The sequence below is a fragment of the Clinocottus analis genome, unplaced genomic scaffold (genome assembly GCF_023055335.1).
Source record: "Clinocottus analis isolate CAN_PGR_092001 unplaced genomic scaffold, fCliAna1.0.p SCAF_4, whole genome shotgun sequence".
Taxonomy (NCBI): domain Eukaryota; kingdom Metazoa; phylum Chordata; class Actinopteri; order Perciformes; family Cottidae; genus Clinocottus; species Clinocottus analis.
The window spans coordinates 8,440,029-8,463,608 of record NW_027176153.1 but is presented as its reverse complement, the minus strand read 5'-3'; the positions used below and the strand labels follow the sequence as shown (position 1 = coordinate 8,463,608).

Here is a 23,580-nt window from a genome sequence, read left to right as displayed (position 1 = left end):
AGATACTGAAATGTCAAGATCTCCCTTTAGCCTCGGCCAACACAAATGCTTCTTTTCAAGGGGCAGTCATGACGTGTGGTGAAGGGAGCGTTAGGGCAATAAGGTTCTGGGTTTTATTCTATTTTGCAGATGAAAAACTACTGTTTTATTTATGAAATAAAGAAATGTCTTTCCTTTCCCTGTGAAAATGTCTTCATCCCCCAGTAGTACAGTCAATGTGTGGTTCCCAACAGTGACATTACAATATTCTTTAGTAGTATCATTACTTTTACTAACTTGTGACAGCCATTGTAAGGTAGCTCTAATGGATCTGTAATATCATGTCGAGGATCAATCTATTAATGACCGACCGTCAATGGACACGTAAAGCCAGGTACTACTATTGTCCCATAGTGTCATTTGGTTAAATAATGTTTCTTTGCCGATTGATTTTCCCTGAAATCTAAATGATATTGATCTCAAACGGCACGGATATCGACCACTGGCATCAAACAGTGTAAAAAGATGGCATTGAGTTGTCCTTGACGTCTGCATTAATGTCACCCTTTAGGATGAAATCAACAGTGATGGTGACATTTGGTTGTGGTCGTGTGTCTGTGTGTGTGTGTGTGTGTGTGTGGCTCACAGATGGCATTCGCCTCACAGATGCCGCAGGTGCCCCATCTTTGCTGGTGCCCGGTCACCGGCCATCTCGGCTTACCCCGTGGGCGGTTGCAGGTGGGTTCAAGGTTGGCACCCAAATTTTGCGTTGAGTTTTTCCCATTGCCCACAGCATTCAGGATGGTTTTGACATCCATCCACCGCTTCAGGGGGCTGGTTACGTCCAATGGGACTCCATCCCACGAGCAAAGTTGACCAAAAAAGAGGACAGCAAAGGCCACAACCCTTTTATCATCCAAGGCTGAAAGACATCCATATCCCCACAACGCATTCACAGTGGAGCAGACGTGAAGCAACTGCATTCAACAGTAATAACCCAGGCAAAGCTTTGCCTCTCTGTGTGAAGGAGCGGAAGCTGTGATCGACAGGTGACCTTGGCAACCTTAGTAGGCTGTTGATGCATGCATGGGATGAATACCTGCATCTGTGTGTGGGTTTTTTTTTTGTGTGGATGCATGTTAGTGTGAGTGTAACAAAGAGAGCTGTGTGAATCACTCGGGCAAATCCTGTGCTGGTGAGCCCGAGCTGACCCGGCGGTCTGAAATCCTGGGGCTGTTCCAGGGAGGGAGCTCTCCTCGCAGAGGCTTCAGAGGGAACACTGATCCGCGATCTGTCAATACTACAGATGATTCACAGGATTTTTGGGAGTCCATCAATAATGCTACTGTTCTCATGTATGATTCAACCCCCTCGTGGCTACCTACAACTGCCTGATTACCATTAAATCCATAGCGCACCCTCCTACTATCCTTGTTGTCACTCTTATCTTTGCTATCGGCCTTGTCAACACAAAGTGATCAATCTTGTTATTGTTAATGACCACTTAGTAGAGCAGTGTACGGATGCCTTAAGTGGTACCCGAGGGTTTTTTGGGCAATATGCTGAAGTAAGTCTTTTTTTCTCGAGGATAATACCGATAAAGAGGAAAACTCCTTGCTAATTTGTTGATATGATTAATGAGAAACTGCATTCATCCTGGTTCTTGGTTAACTTATTTTTCACTTGTGTAAATAGCCTTGTTGGAGGTCTGCGCTTTCTGAGTGCCCTTATGGTTATCATTGTTTTGTTTTGATTTGTCTTAACATAACAGCATGACTCTTCATATGTTCATCAGCAAACAATTTGAGCCAGGGCATAAAGTTACAATATATAATGTTTCAGTGAAGGCAGGAAGTGTAGGCTACTGTGATTCTCCCCCCTCATTCTCACTTGGGCAAGTTGCCACTTCAAGATTGTGATTCATCTTGACTGCACTGTTTAACTTGGAGAAATTATTACCCGGAGCTGCATCAATAAAGCTCAGGAGGGACGATGTCATTGTCAGGTCTCAAGTCATTGAAGCATTGGAGTCCCAAGCGAGATTCAAGGGCCTAAAAACTTAATTGTTGAGTCTTCAATTATTCAAATGTCATTATGTGCTCGTCACCAAACCACTTGAATGATGAAAATGTGCTGAGTGATTCATTTTCCCTCTGTTTACTTCAGACAGCCTGCACCGAATCCAAACAGAGAGGAAGACACAGCTTGAATCATACCAGGCTACCTCACTCCTTTATCAGTTTTCCCATTTACAAGAGATCATGCACAGAGCAGAGTATTCCTTATGTGGTTCCAATGTGTCCCACCCCTCTCATCTATCACAACTCACCGTCCCTCTCCTGTACTTTCTCCCCATCACTGGAACAGGCTTATCTGAGGATGACAGGCAGGACATTATCGCGATTATTAATCTAGGTTTGGCAGGGTGTCAACTCATTTCAAGCCCAAGTGAAGTCTTAAGTCGTTAGCGTTTGAGTTTAAGAAGAGTTCTGAGACTTTGTATAATTGATTTAGCAAGTCAAATGTGACTCGCTCTAAGTAACGTTTGAGACCCAAAACTGAACCCTGTGCAAGGTTGCTATGTTGACACACTTAAAGTAACAGTGTGCAGCGTTTAGGGAAAAGTATTGGAAAATGGAATCCAGAAATGCAATAATAATCTATTATATAATCACCTGAAAATAACAATCTTGTTTACGTTCCCGTAGGATGAGCAGTCTACACAGACTGAATACAAGAAGTTGACGTCGTCATCGAGACGTCCCACTGCACAAACAGTCAAACCAGTTGCATTTAAAGGGCTATCTAATGCCAAGACACTGCTCATCTCACGGTTCATTTTGGTCCAGATTGCTCAATCCTGAAAACTCCAAAGTTTGTACGTAGCAGCCAACATGGCCGCAGAAGGCCAGCGAGTGTGTTCGCGCTGTGCACATCGGAAGCAAAGGTCAAAGTGTCTGTTTGGGGATCACCAAATCCTCTCTCCGATAGCAGGACGAGTTGAATTATTAAGGAGGCTGCTGCCAGAGGTGAATATTGCCACTCTTTACACTCCCTTCCGGGGGCGGCTGTGGCTCTGGAGATACAGCTATCGCCCACTAATCAGAAGGTGGGTGGTTTGATCCCTGGGGTCAACATGTCGGAGTGTCCTTCGGAGGGAAGATACTGAGGCCCAACTTGCTCCTGGTGGATTGTGCGTGTTTGAGTGTGTGTGAATGTTTATCCCTCCTCACGATGTGCTTGTGTTGAAGCCTCTGCTACGAGTGCATGAGTGTGTGTTGGAATAGGTGAAAGCGAATAGTTTGAACTTTTGGGGTGTTTTCATGAGCAGAACTCTTATCAATTCCAATTTTCACAGTTAGTATGTGCTTGTTCGTATCAATTCAGAGGACATAATTGTGTATCGTGCCATCACAATGTGATTCCATTGGAAGACAACACATACGGCCAGCTCTATGTCTAAATGCAGTCATTTACCACACCATTGGTAAGGGGCAGATGGTCTCAAAAGCTGAGGTAGCCGCAGAGGGAGTTTATATGTCTATATGTGGGTGTGGGATAAACTGATGTATGTCTCAGCCACCAGGCTGTAATTGGCCCATTTGTACACCCTGCACCTTTACTGCCTGTGAAATGTTCCTCTTCCGGTGGCCCCTTCTCTGCTGCTGCTGCGTTGGCCCACTTACAAATTCCTGCCGGACTCCTGACAGCAATCCAACTAAATAATCGGCCATCAAATCTCTGATGGTAAGAGTGTGCATGTGCGCTGTGGCAGCGAACCGCTGAGAGGATTCTCTTCATCTGTCAAGTCACCGTTAGTCATCGCCGGATCAAGAGAGCTGCGTCTTTGATTAGAAAAAAATCAATGTGTACACTGCGGGGGCTTGTTCTCTGTGGGCTCACAGTGTGTTGAAAAGAAGCATATCTGACAAAGACATCTACCACGGCAAAACATATCTCCCACCCGGACCTCTTTTGTTGCACTCCATCACGTAATGCAGTCAAAAGCCGGGTTTCTTCATCTCAAGCAAACATGACTCTTAAGTCAAGGTTTTATTTGAGTGTCTCTAGTTTTTCACTCTTGCGTTTGTGTCATCAAAGCACAACATGTTGGCCTTGTGGATGTGTGTGTGTGTGTGTGTGTGTGTGTGTGTGGGGAGCGGAAGTGAGAGGGGGGGGGGGGTTGTTAAAAGGAAGTGCGGCAACGGTAAGCACACCTAAAGCAAGTGCAACTGTCTCAGTAGATAGCCAGTCGTGCCACTGAGCTCTGACGGAGAAAAGCCGTGAAGCAGAGTGGCAGAGAAGCACAGTGGGAACGATAAAATCTCTGTCTGACAGCACATGAGGGTCAGGGGTGTTAAGATAAAAGGAGGGGGGAGGGGGGGCGAGGGGGTATATGCTCCTGGGGGGCGGAGCCGAGAGGACACCGAAGAGTATCCAGAGTTCCTATGACTCACAGGCACTTTTACTCGACCGGTCTTTGACAGGCATCCACACACGCACACACAAACACGCTGCACACACACACACACACACACACACACACACTGCACACACACACACACCCACATGCACTCACGCACACAAACACACACATGCACGCACACACACAAGCTGCATTCACACACACACACACACACATCACTGCTTATGTAGAGAGTGGTAAGAAGAAGAAAAAAATCGCAACAGATTTATATTCTCTTTTTCCCGAGCACACACACGCGCACACACACACACACACACGCAGGCACGCACACACACACAAACAGACGAAGAGACAGTCAAAAAAGTTCACTGTTTTTCATGGGAAAAAAACAACTGAAGGAGAGACAGAAAAGTGTAACTGGGAGAAAAGCAAATAAGTGGGAGGGAAAGAGAATGCAAAGAGAGAAATGAGGTGAGTGTGTGTATGTGTGTGTGTGTGTGTGTGTGTGAGAGAGAGAGAGAGAGAGAGAGAGAGAGAGAGAGAGAGAGAGAGAGAGAGAGAGAGAGAGAGAGAGAGAGATGAGATGAGGAGGCGGAGAGATGAGAGGCGAGGGAGGGAGGGAGTAATGGAGACAGGGAGGCTGGAGAGGAGAGGGAGAAGGCACACTTGTATGAAGGATTCCAGCGGAGTGAGGAGGGACGATCAAGTGTTGGATCAAGGAGACTGAACTGCAGGTCTGGGGTCCTTGAGACTGGACACTCGGGACCGGACAGAAGACCCACTGAAGAGATGGACAGATGGAGGAACGCCGGGCCCGGGGCTGACACAGACCGACATGACTTCTCCATCTGGCTGTTTCCCCTCATCTGAACCCTCTCGACGACCGTCACGGGACACACGACTGACCCCCGGGACTGAGGTCCAGCACAAGTCGGGAGGGAGTTCGCAATGGATGTATACAAGTGTCTGAGTGTACTTTTCTTCACTCTTCCTCCACAAGGTAAGTCATTTCCCTTACTGCTAGTTGGAGTTGCTTCACCTCTCATTTTTTGTAATTGTCTTGAGGGACTGTGTGAATATGATTCAGGGCGGGGATGATGAGGCGTCAGGAAAGAGGGAGGGTTGTGGATTTATAAATATATGCTCAAGGGAGGCTGGTCTATATGTATTTGGAGAGCAGGGGTGTGTCAACTTTTACTCATTCCAATGTTTTTTTCTTCTGTATTCTTAAACGTTCATCAGTTCTTTATTTAAAATATTAAGTATACCAATAATATATACAATACTCTCGCCCCTGTATCACATGAGAAAAGCAAGGATTTTATTTTTTCGGAAAACTCAATCACTGACAACTGAAACAAACAACCTTCAAGACACAGCAACTTTGTTGCTTGCTGTAGTTTGTATTGGACCAGGAGGTAGAAACTGCCTCCGTTGCGTAGGGCAGTGATTTTCAACCACTATGCCGCGGCACACCAGTGTGCCGTGAGAGATTGTCATGTTTAGTTGTTGCAAATCATTTCCATTGTTGAGCGTTTGAGCCTGCAATATAGTGGCTGGCCTAGTAATAAAATAGTTGTCAATGCCAGTAGATAGTGAAATCATTACCGTATATGCTGTATTATGCTACAGTGTGACATTTTGTAACTTTTTCGGGTTGTTGGTGTGTGTGCAGCGGGATTTTTTTATTGTAGAAAATGTGCCACGGCTCTAAAAAGATTTAAAAACACTGGCTTTGTGACCTAAACCAAAGCTTTGGCGGAGCACGACTCACTTGTTTAGAAGGTGATATTTGCAGATCGTGCATTATTGGCCTCCAAGAGTTCATTGAGCAAATGAGGACAGAACTGACACATCTAGATAACTAAGCAAATCGAAACAGATTTTATTAACTTTTCTGGATGATTTATATCATTAATTTAGTTTAATTGTGAATGCGTGCATAAGTAAATATGGGAACAGATGCCATCAATGAGGAGCAGTCAGGGGAATGGCATGATTTAAAAGATGAAGGAACTGGATACTCTCACAAAAATAGGAAAAGAGACATTTGAGTAAGTATGTGTCAGCCAACTGATGAAAAGGTTCAGGTTTCTCTAGATCCTGAGTGACTGGTAACATCCCAGTCTGTGCCGGGGCTATTCACAGTTCCCCGTAAAGCCCATTGTGCAATAGCCACCTATTTTCTCCTGCACACATTACTGCTCCGACCCACACATTGTCAAAGTCATGGCACCCTGCGAGCTCCCCCATCTAAACCCATTAGTGGTGAAACTGCTTTGGAGTCCACTGGACCGTTTTTTATTTATTTAATATCATCTGCATTCAACAGATATCGCTCCGAGGTGACGTGATGCAACAAAGGCACCTGTGTCGCTTTCTTTCATCTGCATGAAACGTGGAGACATTTCAAGGTTGTTGAGCATCTGGACGTGTCGACTATATTATAGCAGAAAGGGAAGTAAAAGACGTGGTGGGGAAAAATAAACTGTATCCATTTAATAAGATATTGATCCCGAGCCTTTTACAAACTGAGGATGCCAGTTTTTCCGGCAACTGAAGGACAGCCCTTCAGCTTTGATTGAGTGGGTGGGAGAACCCGAGAGGAGGGCCGGCAGCATGACAACAACATCTGTGTCCTTGTTTCAAGAATGCAAGTTGGGACAGCATCTTTCTTCAAGATAGATAGATCTGTACAATGTAATGTTTTGTACAATATGCAGTAAAAACTATAAACAATACGCACCCAGACAAGAAGGACATTGATATATGCGGAAGTGCCAGGAATAATGATATCTCAGTGAGGCTGGAGAAACAAAAGCCCAGCCGATGATGAATTGCTGTGCCATTGAATTACCTGCACGGAGTCGCTATGTCCATAATAGAAAAAATGCCTAATTCAATCTGAGAAATAAAAAATGAAGAAGGTTTGGAATACAAAAGGACATTGTGCTGCGGCGAGATGTCCGTCCATTGTTTAATTGTTCAGAGACCTTGTTGGGTCATCCTCAGTGCGGGGTGGGTGGAGGCGGCGGGGTTGAGTTGCTTCCAGCAGAGAGACAGCGAGGCAGAGAAGGCGAGAGGGGGCGAGGGAGGGGTGAGACGTCTCGACAAATCGCTCCATCAGCACGTCTGTGCTGTTCAGAGACACAGCGGATGTCCTCAGACTCGGATTCGTGCTTCCGCTTTTTCCTCCTCTGATCTCCATCCCTCCGCTCATCACTCGGATACAGTCCCATGTAACCAAACGCCACATGTATAATAGAGGTCACGCTCCTTTCAGATTACACTCTGTACAGTGACTCCTTCTCGGCGGCACGGATCAGTTAAAGCCATTAAAGATGAATGTATTGGAGAAAATATAATCAGTATTAATATTATGCATTTGAAATGCCTGGCTTCTATTTCGAGCAGAAAGAGAAACAAATCAAGGCCGCGCTCATAAATGAGCACAAAGGAGCAGCATACATATGCAGTTTGGAGCAAATGTATTGTTTTGAAGTTCTAGAAAAGCCAATTAATGACACATAAGGGCGAGAAAAAAAAGAAAGGTTATTGTAATTGATCCGAGCTTTCCTCCTGTGTCTGATCTCTTCTCTCTCCTCAGTTTGTTTCCAAGTTCGACCTCGTGCCCACGCTGAAGAGAGGCTGCTCCAGGATCTGTTCGCACATTACAATAAGCTCTCCCGGCCTGTGGAAAACACTTCAGACACAGTGCTGGTCCACTTTGGACTGTCTATTGCCCAGCTCATTGATGTGGTGAGTAAAACCTCACAGCATTGCAACGTTTCACCAATAGGCAACTCAAGATATGTAATAAATTCCTTTTGCTTTAGTTTTTCTGCTGCTACAGCATACATATATATGCTATGTGAACCACATGCCCTGTGGTCTCCTCTGAGGAAAAAAAAAATCAAGAACCAAAAGGAAAAAATAAATTTCTTAAAGGCATCAGTAACACCTTGAATCTTAACATTTCTGTTTCTATACGTTTTTATCTCCGTGTAATGTAACTAGCGTGAATAAGCAGCAACCCCGAATAACACGGGTGCATAAGTCAATGTTTAGTTTGGGTTTCACATGGGACACGAGCAGTGGTCTCCTGGGTGAAAGTCCTGTGTTTGTTGTGTGTTGGCTTCACCCGTAGGACTTCCTTTCTAGTTGTACTTGTTGTTATTATCAATAACAGTTGCTCGATAAACTACGTTTTCTTATCTCTGCTGCTGGACGTCACTTGTTCTGACCGAACGCACAAAATACGTTGCTTTGGTTTGCAGAAATGTCCAATGCTGACGTTTTTATTTCTGCAGACTGGGCTCATGGTGCACATACAACAGACATACACAACAACCAGGCAGCAGCCACACCACAGCTCTCCTGCTTTCTCCTTTTTATCTAACTTCACATCAAACGCTCACTGTGGAAAAGTGCACTGTTATTGTCCCTCTGCAGGCTGAATAGCTGATACACTGGTCAGCTGCAGCCCCTCGCTCAGATTAAATGCAATGTGGCCCTTGAAAGGTCGATTCATTATTATGAATGGTAGTCCAATGCAGTTGTGTACAGTTTCAATGCTCTCTATGTATCATATTCATCATGATCACACGAGCAATCAGCTCAAAGCTATAAACCAGGACAGGGAGATAAATCTACATATACTGATCACTTATCAGCGGAAATTAAACCACAACAGAAGAGAATGAATTATTTTCACAAATTAAATTCAGTTGTCGAGTATGCTATTGCTGGCAGTAAATATCCAAAGACAGAGCTTGCTGGGCTCACCCAAAAACATCTCCATTCTCTCGAGTGTCTTGTCTTATCTTTGCATTACAGACACAAATGATGTTGCAGGGTCTCTGTTGACGAAGGTAAATCCGCTTTTATAAGGCCTTTAACTGCCATTTTTAGCCATGCAAAGTTCCCCGGTGCAGCTTCAATATCGGATACGTGCAGGCTGTATTGTTACGTGGGATGGTTTCTCCGGGTTTTTGACACACAATTAGGAGGCAGGGCCTGCTTCACATGCCCGGTTGTCTTCTCCTGCAGAGTGTGTTCACTGACTGCTGTGTCCCAGATGTTGCTCGGAGGGAGCTGGAGATAGCGGCTTGCCAGCACTTGCAGCAAAGCCTGTAGCGTTACTTCATGTTTTTTTTTTTCCCCCTATTTTCTTGAGGTATTACACAACTAATCTGTCTTATTTAAACAGAGGGCATGTTGACTTATTTTTAAAGCAGCTTTAAAAAAAGAAAAGGAAAGTAAAATGCTGAATAATAAATGATTAATTAAACCAATGCGATCATGTAGTCCAGGCTGACGTACAATTCATTTGAAAGAAGATGAAAGTCTCAAGTTTTTTTTCTCTCTCTCCCGTTATTTCCACGAAATAAGGATGAGAAGAACCAGATGATGACCACAAACGTCTGGGTCAAGCAAGTATGTAATAACATAGATGGAGGTAACACCCAAACTAAAGACACAGTCCAATATAAAGCCGCAAGACATAACATTTGATCGATGTTCTCCGACAGGAATGGAACGATTACAAACTCCGCTGGAAACCGGAGGAATACGAAAACGTCACCTCCATTCGTATTCCCTCAGAGATCATCTGGAGGCCCGACATTGTCCTCTACAACAAGTGAGGATCTGTGTCAATAGCTTGTTTTCATGTGAGGAAACTGTAAGAGACTCGGGGGTTCTCAAATGTTTCCACATTCAAGGCAGAACTAATCGCATAGCAGCCAATGTTCACATTGTGATGATTTAATTCCAACAGACTGGAGGGGACACTTGAAGATGCAGCTGTCGTGCCTGACCTGTGCCAATGTCATAAAGTAATTTAGCTAAAATAAATGTGAACAAGGTCAGCCTTAATGGATGTGGTTACAAACACAGCTTGGTACATGTTAGAAAGCAATACATTAGCCTGGGAATTAGAAGATGGAAGGTAATTGGATGTGTTTTAAAGGGGCCACCAGTAAAATGCATCCCCAAGTAGACCTATGTTTATGTCACTTCAAATAAGAGAAAGCAAAAACGTTACAAAAAATTGGTCACGACAGAGTTATGTAAATAAAACTGTCAAATTTGCATCATGATAGAAACACATTTTGTTTTCTCAGAATGAAATATCTAAGGCTCAGACATTTATTCGTAGGAATTAACAGGGCAAGGCAGGACAACTTTAGTACGCAGTACATTTTGTGCTCAGGGTACTTCTAACTGGAATTGTTGGTTTAACAACTTCTCTTGCTAAAATTGTGCTTAGTGCTAGTACAAGTTCCTATTAGTCAGCAGTTAAAAATGGTCAACTCACAAGCTTTTTCCAACCGAGAGCAAATGACCAACCGTAATTCTCAGTTAGATGTGGTTTAATGAGGTATTGCTTAAAGAACTGAAATCCAACCCTTGAGGAAAGTAAAAGTGTTAAGTCTCTTCTTTTGTCCCACTTTTCTCGCACACCGTTCTTGTATGTGCAGCGCTGATGGCGACTTTGCGGTGACCCACCTCACGAAGGCACATCTGTTCTACGACGGTCGGATAAAGTGGATGCCGCCGGCCATCTACAAGTCCTCGTGCAGCATAGATGTCACCTTCTTCCCCTTTGACCAGCAGAGCTGCAAGATGAAGTTTGGCTCGTGGACCTACGACCGCGCCAAGATCGACCTCATCAGCATGGCCAGCGACGTGGACCAGATGGACTACTGGGAGAGCGGCGAGTGGGTCATCGTCAATGCAGTGGGCAAGTACAACACCAAAAAGTACGAGTGCTGCACGGAGATCTACTCCGACATCACCTACTACTTCATTATCCGGAGGCTTCCGCTGTTCTACACCATCAACCTCATCATCCCTTGCCTTCTTATCTCCTGCTTGACCGTGCTGGTGTTTTATTTGCCATCGCAATGTGGAGAGAAGATCACCTTGTGCATCTCCGTGCTGCTGTCCCTGACAGTGTTCCTCCTGCTGATCACAGAGATCATACCGTCGACGTCGCTGGTGATTCCGCTGATCGGTGAATATCTGCTGTTCACCATGGTCTTCGTCACACTCTCCATCGTAATCACCGTCTTCGTGCTGAACGTACATCACCGGTCGCCACAAACCCATAGCATGCCTCAGTGGGTGCGGAGGGTATTCTTGGACATGGTGCCGCGGGTCCTCTTCATGAAGCGTCCGCCGGGCACGGCCAAGCAGCACTGCAAGAAGCTCATCGAGATGTTGCACCGTCCAACCACCATATCGGCAACGGGCAACTCGCTGGCCTATTGGACGGGGTTGGAGACGGGGCTGAGACAGATGTGCGAGGTGGAGACGGCTCTCCCAAAGACTCCAACCGACAGTCCGAGCGTCCTTGTCTGCTCGCCCTCTCCACCCTCTTCCCCTCTCGAGGACCGCAACGGGAATGATCTCCCGCTGAAGGCCAACAACTTCTGCCGGACCACATCTGGTCAGTATTCAGTTCTCTCCGAGAAGCAGCTCTCACGGGGACACAGTTCGGGGGCCTCGTCCTCATCGCAACTGTCCTTGCCCCCGTCTTTGCCGATGGGTCCACTCCCCAATTTTTCCAAGGACAAAACAAATGTGCTGGCCCCAAATGGCCGCTCCCTCAGCGCCGAGCAAATGTGCGACCGGCAGAGGGAGCTCCCTCTGAGAGCCGGGCACCGGTGTCGCTCCCACAGCTTCCAGTACTGCTGTCTGCATGACGAAGGGCCAGGGCTCATGGCGATTGCCGGGTGGGTGAAGAAACAAGCCCCTGCAGATCACCCGGCGGAAACCATCACAGGGGAGTCAACTAAAGACGCAAGTACCCAACAGGACACCATTATTCCAACCATTTCCCCAGCTGTGCAACGGGCCATAGAGGGAGTTCAGTACGTCGCAGATCATCTCAGGGCGGAGGATAAAGACTTCTCGGTGAGTTGAAACATTACCTCCATTTAAATAATCAGTAAAGTCTTGGATAAATGACATAGTAGTATCTAAATATCCATGTAGTGCTTATATTTTGGAGAACAAAAGAAAGTAGAGCAGATCTCCTCGTGGCGCGAGATGGCTTTAATTAGTTTGGTTTGTTGTACAGTACCCTCAGCACATGCAATAGGGCTGTCAACGGACATTTGAGTTGCTATTTTAGTAAGCACAAATATCAATGTCCAATCTGTAATCATCTTTACATATTCTGAGTGCATAAGCATAATTACTTGCATTACATAATGTTTCCGAGAGCAAAGGGGCAAGTGACAGTTGAATGAGACTTTACCTGACGTCGCACCATGTGTCGTGACTACTGCTGGTATAGCTTAGAAGTTACAAAGCTCAGAAAGCAAAAATGTTTTTTTAAGTACACGTTACAGCACTGATTCAGGGGTAATTGCAGAGTCGCTCGCAAAAGAATGAAAGCTGTCTTTGTGGAATGGGAGCAGAAGTTAGAAAATGTGTACAATTATTCTGCAATAAAAGAACTTAAAAAAGGTTGTTGCATCCACTGACACCAGTCATTGTCAGGACTACAATGTGCTTTCTATCTCTACCCCGACAAACCCCGTCTTTGGGACAATAGGACCTTGGTAATTTGACCTTGAATATGTCATAAGAGACACAAGCAAGAATTGACTGACATGTAGGCGATAACCGCCTCATAACGGAAAAAAAAACAGCCATTCGAGAGAAATCAATGAAGGGTGAAAACTGACAGCTGGTAAAAAGAAAGGTGGGGTGAGTTTGTGAACTGTCCCCTTCTGCTGTGTCTCTTCTCTGCTAGGTGAAAGAAGACTGGAAGTATGTGGCCATGGTCATTGACAGGATATTCCTCTGGATGTTTGTGCTGGTGTGTATACTGGGATCTGTGGGACTCTTTCTTCCTCCTTGGCTGGCTGGAATGATCTAGAATCTCACCGATTAAAGGACAGGGAGTCCACAAACACTTACTGAACACTGTCTTATCTCTTTAAAGAAAGATTTATCATTTCTTTATTTTTTTAAAGGTACTGCGAGTCACACGTCTTGGTCTTGCCGCAGGTTATAAACAGGCCACTAGTGGAGAAACAGGATAAAATATCTCTCATTGATTCTATTGAGCATATAAATTCTTTATGAGGGCAAAAGGCCAACAGCGAAAAAGTCCTTCCGTACCACTCTATTTTGACATTGAGCGTTATAGCCCACACTATGACCTTTATAAAAAATCTAACAAAAAAACAAAACAAAGAAGAATAGAGTTTGGCGAGTGCAGCTAACACCACAGGAAAAGCAAGACTCAGGAAAAGATTTGGTCTGTGGTTGGGTGTGAATCTCAATTTGAACATTTCTGCTACAACATCAGTGTAAAATATTCAAGTTTCAGTGCGACCTGATTGGGAGTTGTGCGTGTTTGTTCAGGTGTGGCGTTGTGTTGCAGTGGCCACTGCTTCGGTGAGCGCACGTACAGCTTTGTGATTTTCTAATCCTGTACCGGTTAAATCAACACGTCATTCACTATTTGTTTTGTTGCTGTCACAGCATTTTGGCATTAACAGGGAGGAATTTAAAGTCACTCTCTCCGGTCATGCATAGCCCTCCCCCCCTTAACTCCAGCCATTTTTTTTATTGCTTGATAAATGGAGTCGAATGAGTGGCCTGATTTCTTTTTCTTTTTTTTTTTGTCTAGCATGACTCTCAAGATCATAATAATTCATTCTAGGAATTTATATTTAAAGTTTAAGGTGAATATCAATAAATAACTGCCACATAATTGTTTTGGAGACACTTGTATTATTCTCTGGAATAAAGAAAACCAGCCTCCACACTGCATTTTACACCGTGTACCATTCAGTACAGTCACGAAGGGAAAGGAAATGGAATTGCATTCAAAGTACTGAAAAAAAGCTGTTCTTGACGAGTTGAAGGTTTCCGGCAGCGGCGGACAGAGGAAGGAGTGAACGTCTTGATGGTGAAATTACTTCTGAATATTTATGACAAAAGAGGAACGCACCTAGAGCGATGCCAACGAGCAGAGAGGTGTTGGTGTGAAATGTTTAATGTTACACCATTAGGCAAAGACACCATTCTCCAAGGTGTTACATGTTTTGACAATAAAAATGTGGTCCCATGAGGCTCCAAACTTTCCGTAATAACATCACATTTTGTTCATTTAGATGTAGAGCGTGACTTTTGCTGCTTTGCTTAATTCATCTTTTTAAAATATGCAACAGCTAAACATGAACCGATGAGGAGACCACTGGTTCTGTACAAACTGTTAAAACTATTAAGGAATGGTTAATTGTGTGCTGCTGTATATTGACAAACATTTTCAGATAAAATATTATCATGGAAATATAAAATGGAAATTGCCATGCTGTTTTATGTTGCATAAGTTGTTGCAGCAATGTTTGGATTTATATTAATTATAATATATACATATTTGGAGCTAAATGTTCAATGTTTTTTTTTAACTACTAAGGAATTGATCAATATGATGAAATATGTCTTTAAAAAACACATTTAGACAACAAGACCTTGAGGAACACCACAGAAAAAAATCCATGCTGTGATTTGGTTTTAAATTTTTGCCAATTGAATGTCAAGTGCTTCTGTCTGGAAAACCCCTGTGAAGCCGCGCGTCCTCTGAATGCCACGGCGCTCTAGTTAGTGTCTGTACAAATACCACATTTATAGTGAATTCTAACAACTGCAGGGTTTTTACCCGAAACTGCATGTGATTATCATAAAGTGTCTGTCAAGGGGAGACTCAAAAAATAGCACATGCCAGTTTTCCATTGCCAGAATTTAGCCTAAAATGAAAGTCCCTTTACCAGGGCTAGCGTGCCATGGTACCAACGAGGTCGTCTGCAACCTGCATCTTCGCTCCTGCTTCCAAACGGAGGCAGCGACTGCCGGCGGATTGTTTGTGTATTTCTGAATTATTAATGTGTCCACCAAAAACAAACAAAAAGCATTCATTTCCCGTTCACGGCCAGTCATCACCTCTCGTCCACTTTGATCCTGTTCCCGCACACACATACATATACATCTGCATCCTGCTGCTCCACCTGAGGAAAATCCCCGATTAGATTAGATTTAAAAAGCCTGCAACGTTAGACCTGAATGCCCACAGCGATGACCTTCATCTCGACCTCAGCCAATAAACTATTATATTTCCACTGGATCAGCAGAAGACCGACCATTGATCATTATGTAAAAACACACAGGGGAAAATTGCAATGAAGCACAATTTGGAAAGACAGCACTTTAAACAAGGTGATGCGTACCTGCACTGCCGTGTATTTATTCATTGAATCCAACACGCAATTTGCAGAAGAAAAGGCTGGATGATGGTCTGAAATACAAAGAAGCTTTGTTGCAACTTTAAATGAGTTAAAAGCTTTATAAAACAAATAAGAAAAAAAGATTAGCTTAAGTTATTCTTTAGTCTGGATGTAAAGATTCATATATGAACAGATATTCATTTCCTTTTGACCTTCCGTTTTCTGTGGAAGCGCAACAAGCGAGGACACTTTATTAAATGACAAGCTAATTTCCATTATATGATAAGACATGCCTTTTCAGCAGGGGATTTCATATGCAAAATTCTGCTATTATTAATATTAAACTTGTGCACAGCCAAATTACAATTGTGCAATGCCACATAGTGGAGCGGCATAGTTTCCTCTCTATCCAGCCTCAAAAGAGACACGCAAAAATGCCACGCAAAGCTATTATTCACGACTAAATGTAATTTTGTTACATTAACCTTGATTAAGAAATGTAGGCCTTCAATGCTAATTTCAATTATAGAGATTGTCGTTGCAGATACTTAGATAATTCCTTTCGACAAGGAGACACGCTTTAAATTATTAGATGAACGTGATGGTGATGCCCTCTCTGCTCACTGATACTCTGTTAGTTATGGATTTATGTACTGCATGCATGTTAGTACATGTTAATGTGTACTGGTCCCAGTCCCCCCAGCTGGCTTCTTGATGTTTCCAGCTCATTCAATTCAATAACCATGTAAAGAGAATATATCGGCTATTTTCTACACAAGAGACAGTGTTAAAAGTCTGAGGCTAAACCCAACAGGTACCAGGCAAAAAGTCATCATTCTCCCTGAGTTGATGACCCAGGTAGAAACTGAAATAAAGGAGCAGCATTGTTTTGTGTGTTGCAGGTTAGAGGCAGTTAGCCCGGGTGTTACAGCAATTACGAATACAAATCATCTCTCAGAATTAAATAATAATTAAAAAGTAATTTGCTTGCAATGTCTGCCATCATTTAACTGGAACAGATCTGCTCTCAGTCCTGGCTCTTTGGTTACATACGGACTAAACCACATCGCAGTAGTGCCATCAACGCGAGGCGTTACGATGAATTCCTGGGCAGATGACACAATACGTACAAATTTCTGTCCGTTACGGCTGACAGGCCGAGAAAAGGTCTAATAAACGGACCTAGCTACGGTTGTTTTATCAAACTACTTTTAAGGTCTGTACTTGAAATGCATGCCAGCACACTGATAGTAAGCAGGCAGACTATTCCCATACAGTGTCAGCGGCTCCTAGACCCCTCACCCCTTCAGCAGACACACATATTTTCAAATTGAGGAGGAACCTGTTAAAAGCTTTGCACATTGCAAGCCACATGGTCAAATTTTGAACTGCTGGTTACACCAAAGGGAAAGTCATGGGATCGCGAAAGTCACGAGGCTTCATCCTCTGGGGCTTCATCCTCTGGGGAACATGAAGACAAAATGGCCATGGCAGTTCATTTCGTAGCTGTTGAAGTATTCCAGTGTGGACCGAAGAGGTGTCAGACTGACCGCCACGCTGCTCGCCTGGCTAAAAATGGACGAAGTAGAAAATGCGATCGAAGAGAAGCGGCTGGAAAGAAACACTCGAAAGCCCGACCCGCTCTGCTCATCCACAGGTCAACCCCCTGTAGCCTGGCAACCCTCGAAGCCGGACAGGCTAAAGTGAATTCCTGAGTAAAACATCTGTCAAGGTGGCTTTCCAATCAATTTTCCCATCACATCTCCTTAATCACATAATCCTGGCCCTGATAAGTGCCGATTAGCAGAGAAAACTCCCCTAATAGGCCCGTCTGAATCCACGCGCCAGGCAGACGTCTGCGGGAGTGTGTGTGGCATACAGACGACCAGGTTTGACAACACACACACACACACACACACACAGTAAACCTGCCGTTGGATGTGCGGTGATACCACCAGGGACCCATAAATGGGGTAAAATGTGAAGCACAGACCCTCGAGGGATCCCATTAAATCAACGAACGTGCTGCATTTTTGCCATCCCCCCCCATCCCCAACGCCCCCTCCTCCCTCCCCCACCAACGATCAGCAATTTCAGCATGATCCCTCCAGTCACCCGCAATTTAAAAGTGCTGCCACTCATCAGACGAGAGTGCGAGCGGGACTTCCCTCAGGATACCGAGGGTGTGTGTGTGTGTGTGTGCTGCCCTCTGGTCCGCCAGAGTCCATCCAGAGACGTGAAGGAGGGCTTACAGAGTGCACTGTATCTCCCAGCTGATTGCTTTAACATGAGGTGTGTGCTATCTCTCTCCCCTGAGGGGACAACGCGAACGCCGGGACTTGCTGATGGTCGCCAGTTTCCTAAGCCGTCTTCCATGGACTGAGGGTCACACTAAACTTTCAATTCCAGCCCGACTGATTCTTTTCGAACGCCCTTATTAAAAAATAACACGTACGGAAAATACAGTGCTTTTGCATTATGCTGCATTCACATGAGGAAGAAGCTCATCTCCAGCGATCTCACATCTTAACTTAAACCTTTCCTTGAGAGTGTGGAAGCCAGCGAGGCGGACGCAGCCACTGCTCAACCCACCCACCGCCTACAGACATTGTGTGTCGGATCAACGAGCAGACAAGGTGCTCTCCAAATTCATTATTTAATAGAGGGGTTATGGTTGTAGCTTCAAAGACCGGTAAGAGGCGTTGGCGTATGGAGGGGCTTTACTTCAAAACTGTGGAAAGGTCTCCCAACTCCCGGGGTTGTAATTTAAAAGTAAGACAGAGAACCCAGCAAAGGTATACTGCAGTTACCGTTGAAACCGCCGCTGGCTAGAATTGTTAAAACCTCCCCCAGTAAAAGTACAACAGAAGAACACATTAAAGATGCGGTAGTAAAAAAACACACAACTTCGGTGTATGGATAAAAAGAAGAAGGAAAACTTGCACAGCAGGTTCTTCACACACAGCGTTTTTAGTGTGGATGAAGAAAAGTACACTCATCACTTGCTCATCACAAATACAATTTAGTTTGGAACGATATTGTGAAGCGTTCAATTAGAAACCCAACAACTGATCTCAACAAAATAAACTGCTCAGTCCTCGGGAAATTTTAACGAGAAGCAGAAATGATGATCAGCAAATGCTGCGTTCTGCATAAAACGGCCATCACGGCTCGAAGTCGAATCCATGATGCCGGTGAGGAATAATGCAAAAAGAAATAAAAATATAGCAAAATAAAACTTAACAGGCAAGGGACAAAAGTTCATTCAAGGCAGGCTGTGCTTCCCTTTGTCCTCCGAGTCTTTGGAAAGAACTGATCTTAAAACTCGGTCATCTTCTTGTGCGTGTCGGCCTTCCTGTTCTCTCGCTGGACGGACAGCTCCGTGGCTTTCTGCTGGGCCAGCAGCCGGCGTGCTGCTGACAGCTTCTCTTCCAGCTGCTTCACTCTGGAGGAGTCCCTTTGCACACACAAATAACCAATTGATTAGAACGTAGAGGGAGACGAGAGGGGGCTTGGGGTTTATATGCACTTTGCGAAATAGGCTGGGAAAAACAAGTGCTTAATCTCCAATTTTTGCACCTTATTTATAGTTTAACTCCCACTAGCCACCTCGACATAGCAACTAAAGTGCTCATATTTTACAATAAAATACAGTTATTCAATTTGTGTATGTGTGTATGGGACTTCTAATGGCAAATGGACTAAACTTGTAAAGCACTTTTATAGTCTGATGGCAGGGACGACCATACAAAGTGCCAACCTGCCCATCAGGACTATGTAATCATTTATACCCATTCACACACTGCAGGAACAGTCTGCGGGAACCTTTTAAGGTTAAGTGTCTTGCCCAAGGACACATCGACATGGGCCAGCGGAGCCGGGGATCAAACCGCTGATCCTCTAATTGAGGGACGACCCTGCTCTACCACTGAACCTGTCATGACACGCTATAGCTGCTTCTTATTGGACTCTTGTGTCCTTATATTCTCCATGGAGACAGTTTCATTAAGTGATCATTAATAACGTCGGTACTGACCTGCCCGTCTGTCTGCCGAGCGTCTCAGTCATTTTCTGGATCTCCCTCTCGGTCTGGGACACCCTCTCCGAAGCCTGAAACAGCTTCACATTCAGAGTCCTCTTGGTGCTTTTCCCCCCCCTGTAAGCCTCCACCCCCGTCGCCGCCGCTACCCCTGCCGCCGGCGCATCACCAACAGCGGCGGCAGTGCCCTGCTCGGTGGGACCGATGCTCTTGCCTTCCAGCTTCTGGTTGAGAAAGTCAAAGACGGTACGGCGCCCTGCGGCATTGACGCGAGGCTTCCTGCGTCTTTTTCGGCGGCCCGGCGGCGCCCCGTCCTGGGCGGCCTTGCTCTGGGTGCACCGCTGGGTGAGCTCGGCACACTGGTCCAGAGACTTGCGTTTGGGCAGGACCACTGCCATGACTGGCTCTACTCGACCCTCCTGCATCTTTCCTAAGCCTGAGGAAAACAAAAGCGATCGAGTGAGGGAGAGGAACACGTGTACTCAACACGGGGGAGTGCATGCCAAACAGACACCTGGCAACACAATGCACAATATATTGAAACGACAGTTATACTTGTATGAACACTTCACATGTTGCATCTGCTTTTTATTGACTCTTGTTGACTCAGCGTATTACTTTTAACCATTTGATATTTTTATTGCATCTTAAGTGACCCATGACCAGGACTTGTATGTCATCAATAGGAGTGTTCTTTTGATCCTCTGCCTCGTCATGAAGAAGTATGAACGCAAAGAGGCGGTTATAATGACACTCAACAAAAGGGAGCTGGAATTCCAGTTTGTGGGTACTCCTTGTATTGCAATATTATTGATTTTTTCCCTTCTATTTAGGTGCAGCTGGCAGCCACATTGCACAGCACAGGGACCAACTCAAGTTCTGAGGCTGAATGCTTTGGTCAAGGGCAGAGGCGGGAGGGCTTTGTAAATTGAGCATGCATGTGTCTGGGTTGGGAGGAAACCTGAACCACTTTTAGGCAATTTTTTTAAAAACTTTTTACAAGTACTGTAAATATATTCTCAAACTGATTCAAGACTTCAAATTTGTATTTATATATGTATATGTATGTTTGTATGAATACTCATATACTCTGTGTATCAAAAGCTCTCATCTTGGTTTTTTTTTCAGGCAAATTGTGTGACTTCAGAACCTAAAATGTGGTAAACGTTGTGTACTTGTGCTTACCTTTCCCATATTCATAGCCCATTTTCAGCATGAGCTTGGATCCGATGCCTCTGGTATGTGCCTCCCAGCCACCAAAATTTGCACTGTTTGTCATGTCTGTGGATTCATCACCAGTGTCCATAACTGTTGGGTAACAAGTGAAAATCAAAGTAGAAACGGTCAGATAATCCATCAAAAAACTTTCAAACAAATTAATATGTTAAAATCTCTCCTGCGAAGCAAAATGAAATACTCGGCCAGTAACTGGAGGAGGCTTATAATTCGCCTCCACAATTCCCTGAAAATACTCCCAAGTCAGATTTTTAGCTTTTGCAAGATTTCTAAGACAACCCTGATGTTTTGATTGACAGGGTTATGTCTCCATGTCATCATTGTCTCCAGGTCATCATTGTAAATGAGAATTGGTTCTTAACTGATTTTATCTGGTTAAATAAAGGTCAAATAAAAAAACCACACACAATCCATAGAAACCTTTTGCAAAAGCCAGGTCCTGTCCATCTCCAATGTCGTCAGAGTCAGAGTCAGAGGAGAGCGGGTCGTCTTCTCTCAAAGGTGGAATAATGCAGTCGGCCTCGACCGCAACATCTTTCAGCAGCACAGAGTCAAACTTCACAGTATAGAAACCACTGTCAATATCTGCAATGAGAGAAAACATTCTAGTTAGCAAAAAATTAAAACTAACAGGAATCCTTTCGTCTTGGTTGTTTCATCACAATTGTACAATGGTATTCTGATTGCTTTGACAACATTTTTGTTCCGCCAAAACTGCCGGTGTTTACTCTTAAGTAATACATTGTCAAAAAACTGTCCCTCTGAGCGGACTACCTTTGATTTTGGCGGGGTACCAGATGCCGTCCTCATGTCTAGCCAAGCAGGAGGAGCCTTCTTCGAGATTACTGAGGTCAAACTCGAGGAACTCTCTGAGTTCTGACACATACACCACCTGGCCGTGGGAAAACCTTCAACAGCAAAAAATGTCAAATGAAAATGGAAACATAACTAAGATCAAGTGTATTATACAGTAAGTAATGAAGGGATTCAACCAACATGGCCTACTGAAGCTCACAAACGACTAGAAAAGGCTGTTTAATTCTTGTCCGAGTTATGGGGTTACCAAAAAATTTGCAAAACAATAAAGGAGACACAATCAAATTATTAGATTAAAAAGTGCAAAGAAAACTACATTTCACGGCACTGTGTTTTCTAGTTGTCTATTGCTATGGTCAGCCTGCACCATGTGGACAACGGGTGACACTTGCTGGATAATATCTGCTATTACAAAGAAGCTAATTTAACATGGAGCAATCTTTTACATGTGCAACTGTAAACAATACATAGATTTACAGTGGTACTTTACCTGCAATTCTCCAGGAAGCGGCATTTGTCCTCCAGGTAGTATGGACAGGGCTTCATAGATTTCTGGGTTGGGTAGACGTAGAGCACTCTTACTTGTGCCTCGTCTCCATCCGGCGGTTCTGCCCCCACCACCATGGCATTGTGATACTCCAGTGTCCCCCATGTTGTCCGGTAGGGTGCTTTTACTTTGGTACCACTGAGTACATCTTCTTCCGCCTCCTCTTCCTCCTCTTCATCGTTATCATACTCCACCCCACCTTGCTCCCCATTGTCCCGACATCCAGGATCAGAGCTACTCCCTGATGACTCGCCAAGTTTGGAGTAGAAGGCAGCCATCTCACCGTCCAATCCCCTGCTTTCGCCATTCGTGTCGGCCGTTGCCTCGGGGACTCCCGCCCACAGTCCATCGCCGCCCTCGAGGCTGGCCAGAAGCTGGCTTTTTTTGACAGACACCAGGCTGGACTCTGTGAGCTCTATCAGCTGACAGAGATCGTCTTTCAGTTGGAGCAAGTCGGACTGCTGAGAAGGGTCCAGGCCAGCTGAAAGGGCCGACTCCACCTGCTGCAACTGGGCACTATAGGCACCGATGGCGGCCTCAAGGGTTTCTTCATCCATGCTGACACTTGGAACAGGGCGGGGCAGGAATGGACAGCATCAAGCCCCTCCTACCCCCCCACAAGACACCTGAGGAAACAGGAAGATTAAATGTCAATTTCAGCAGAATGAGGAGATAAACTGATTGAGCTGAACTCCTGCAAAAATGACATTATCCTTTTCTCATCACACAGATGCCGGATCATATTTCAACGACTTATCTCTTTATAACAGAGACTCAGTAGAGTGGCAGACTGAATTTGGAAGGACATAGTAAAAAAGAAGATGTCTGTGATCAATTATTTAGAAAATAACGTCACGTTTACACTGAATCAACGCGAACCCATGTTGTGCTTTAACGTTACTCTAATAGAAACTCACGTTAACGTGATTTACACTGACGGTATGTTATGGACGCGTTTCCCGAAGAGTCATAAAGCCCCCTATCTACCGTATTTAGGCAACATATTTAACACAGCTTCGCGTTAATAACACAGCTTTATACCAGAGCTAGTTCCAGCTAACCGTTAGCCGTCTTTAAGCTAACTTTAACAGCTGGTTATGATAACACAAGCGTTACCTTCGGAATTAGCCGAGGGGGCTGACCTCCACTGCAGCCACGGAGAAAGTGACAGCCATGAAAATGTGTGCTATGTTGAGAAATTAGGTAATTCAAAATAAATGCTAAATGCTCCAGGTCGAACAGCACAGTAACCGGTACAGTATCAAGCTAGCAGAAAATAATGAACGGT

At 44.6% G+C, this 23,580-nt stretch overlaps 2 protein-coding genes across 2 annotated transcripts; one reads left to right on the top strand and one right to left on the bottom strand.

Moving 5' to 3' along the window:
* The first annotated feature begins 5,076 nt into the window (after positions 1 to 5,076).
* On the top strand, positions 5,077 to 14,129 carry chrna4b (cholinergic receptor, nicotinic, alpha 4b). Its single transcript, XM_068597208.1, has 6 exons — positions 5,077 to 5,405; positions 8,013 to 8,164; positions 9,797 to 9,841; positions 9,937 to 10,046; positions 10,888 to 12,325; positions 13,173 to 14,129. The coding sequence occupies exons 1-6, from the start codon at positions 5,354 to 5,356 to the stop codon at positions 13,296 to 13,298; spliced, it is 1,923 nt and encodes a 640-aa protein (XP_068453309.1). The 5' UTR covers positions 5,077 to 5,353; the 3' UTR covers positions 13,299 to 14,129.
* A 4,508-nt stretch (positions 14,130 to 18,637) lies between these two features.
* zgpat (zinc finger, CCCH-type with G patch domain) lies at positions 18,638 to 23,566 on the bottom strand. The gene is made up of 7 exons (XM_068597209.1): positions 23,409 to 23,566; positions 22,236 to 22,918; positions 21,704 to 21,837; positions 21,350 to 21,514; positions 20,879 to 21,001; positions 19,691 to 20,129; positions 18,638 to 19,111 (listed from the first exon to the last, which is right to left on the bottom strand). The coding sequence occupies exons 2-7, from the start codon at positions 22,847 to 22,849 to the stop codon at positions 18,973 to 18,975; spliced, it is 1,614 nt and encodes a 537-aa protein (XP_068453310.1). The 5' UTR covers positions 22,850 to 22,918; positions 23,409 to 23,566; the 3' UTR covers positions 18,638 to 18,972.
* Positions 23,567 to 23,580: the final 14 nt, after the last annotated feature.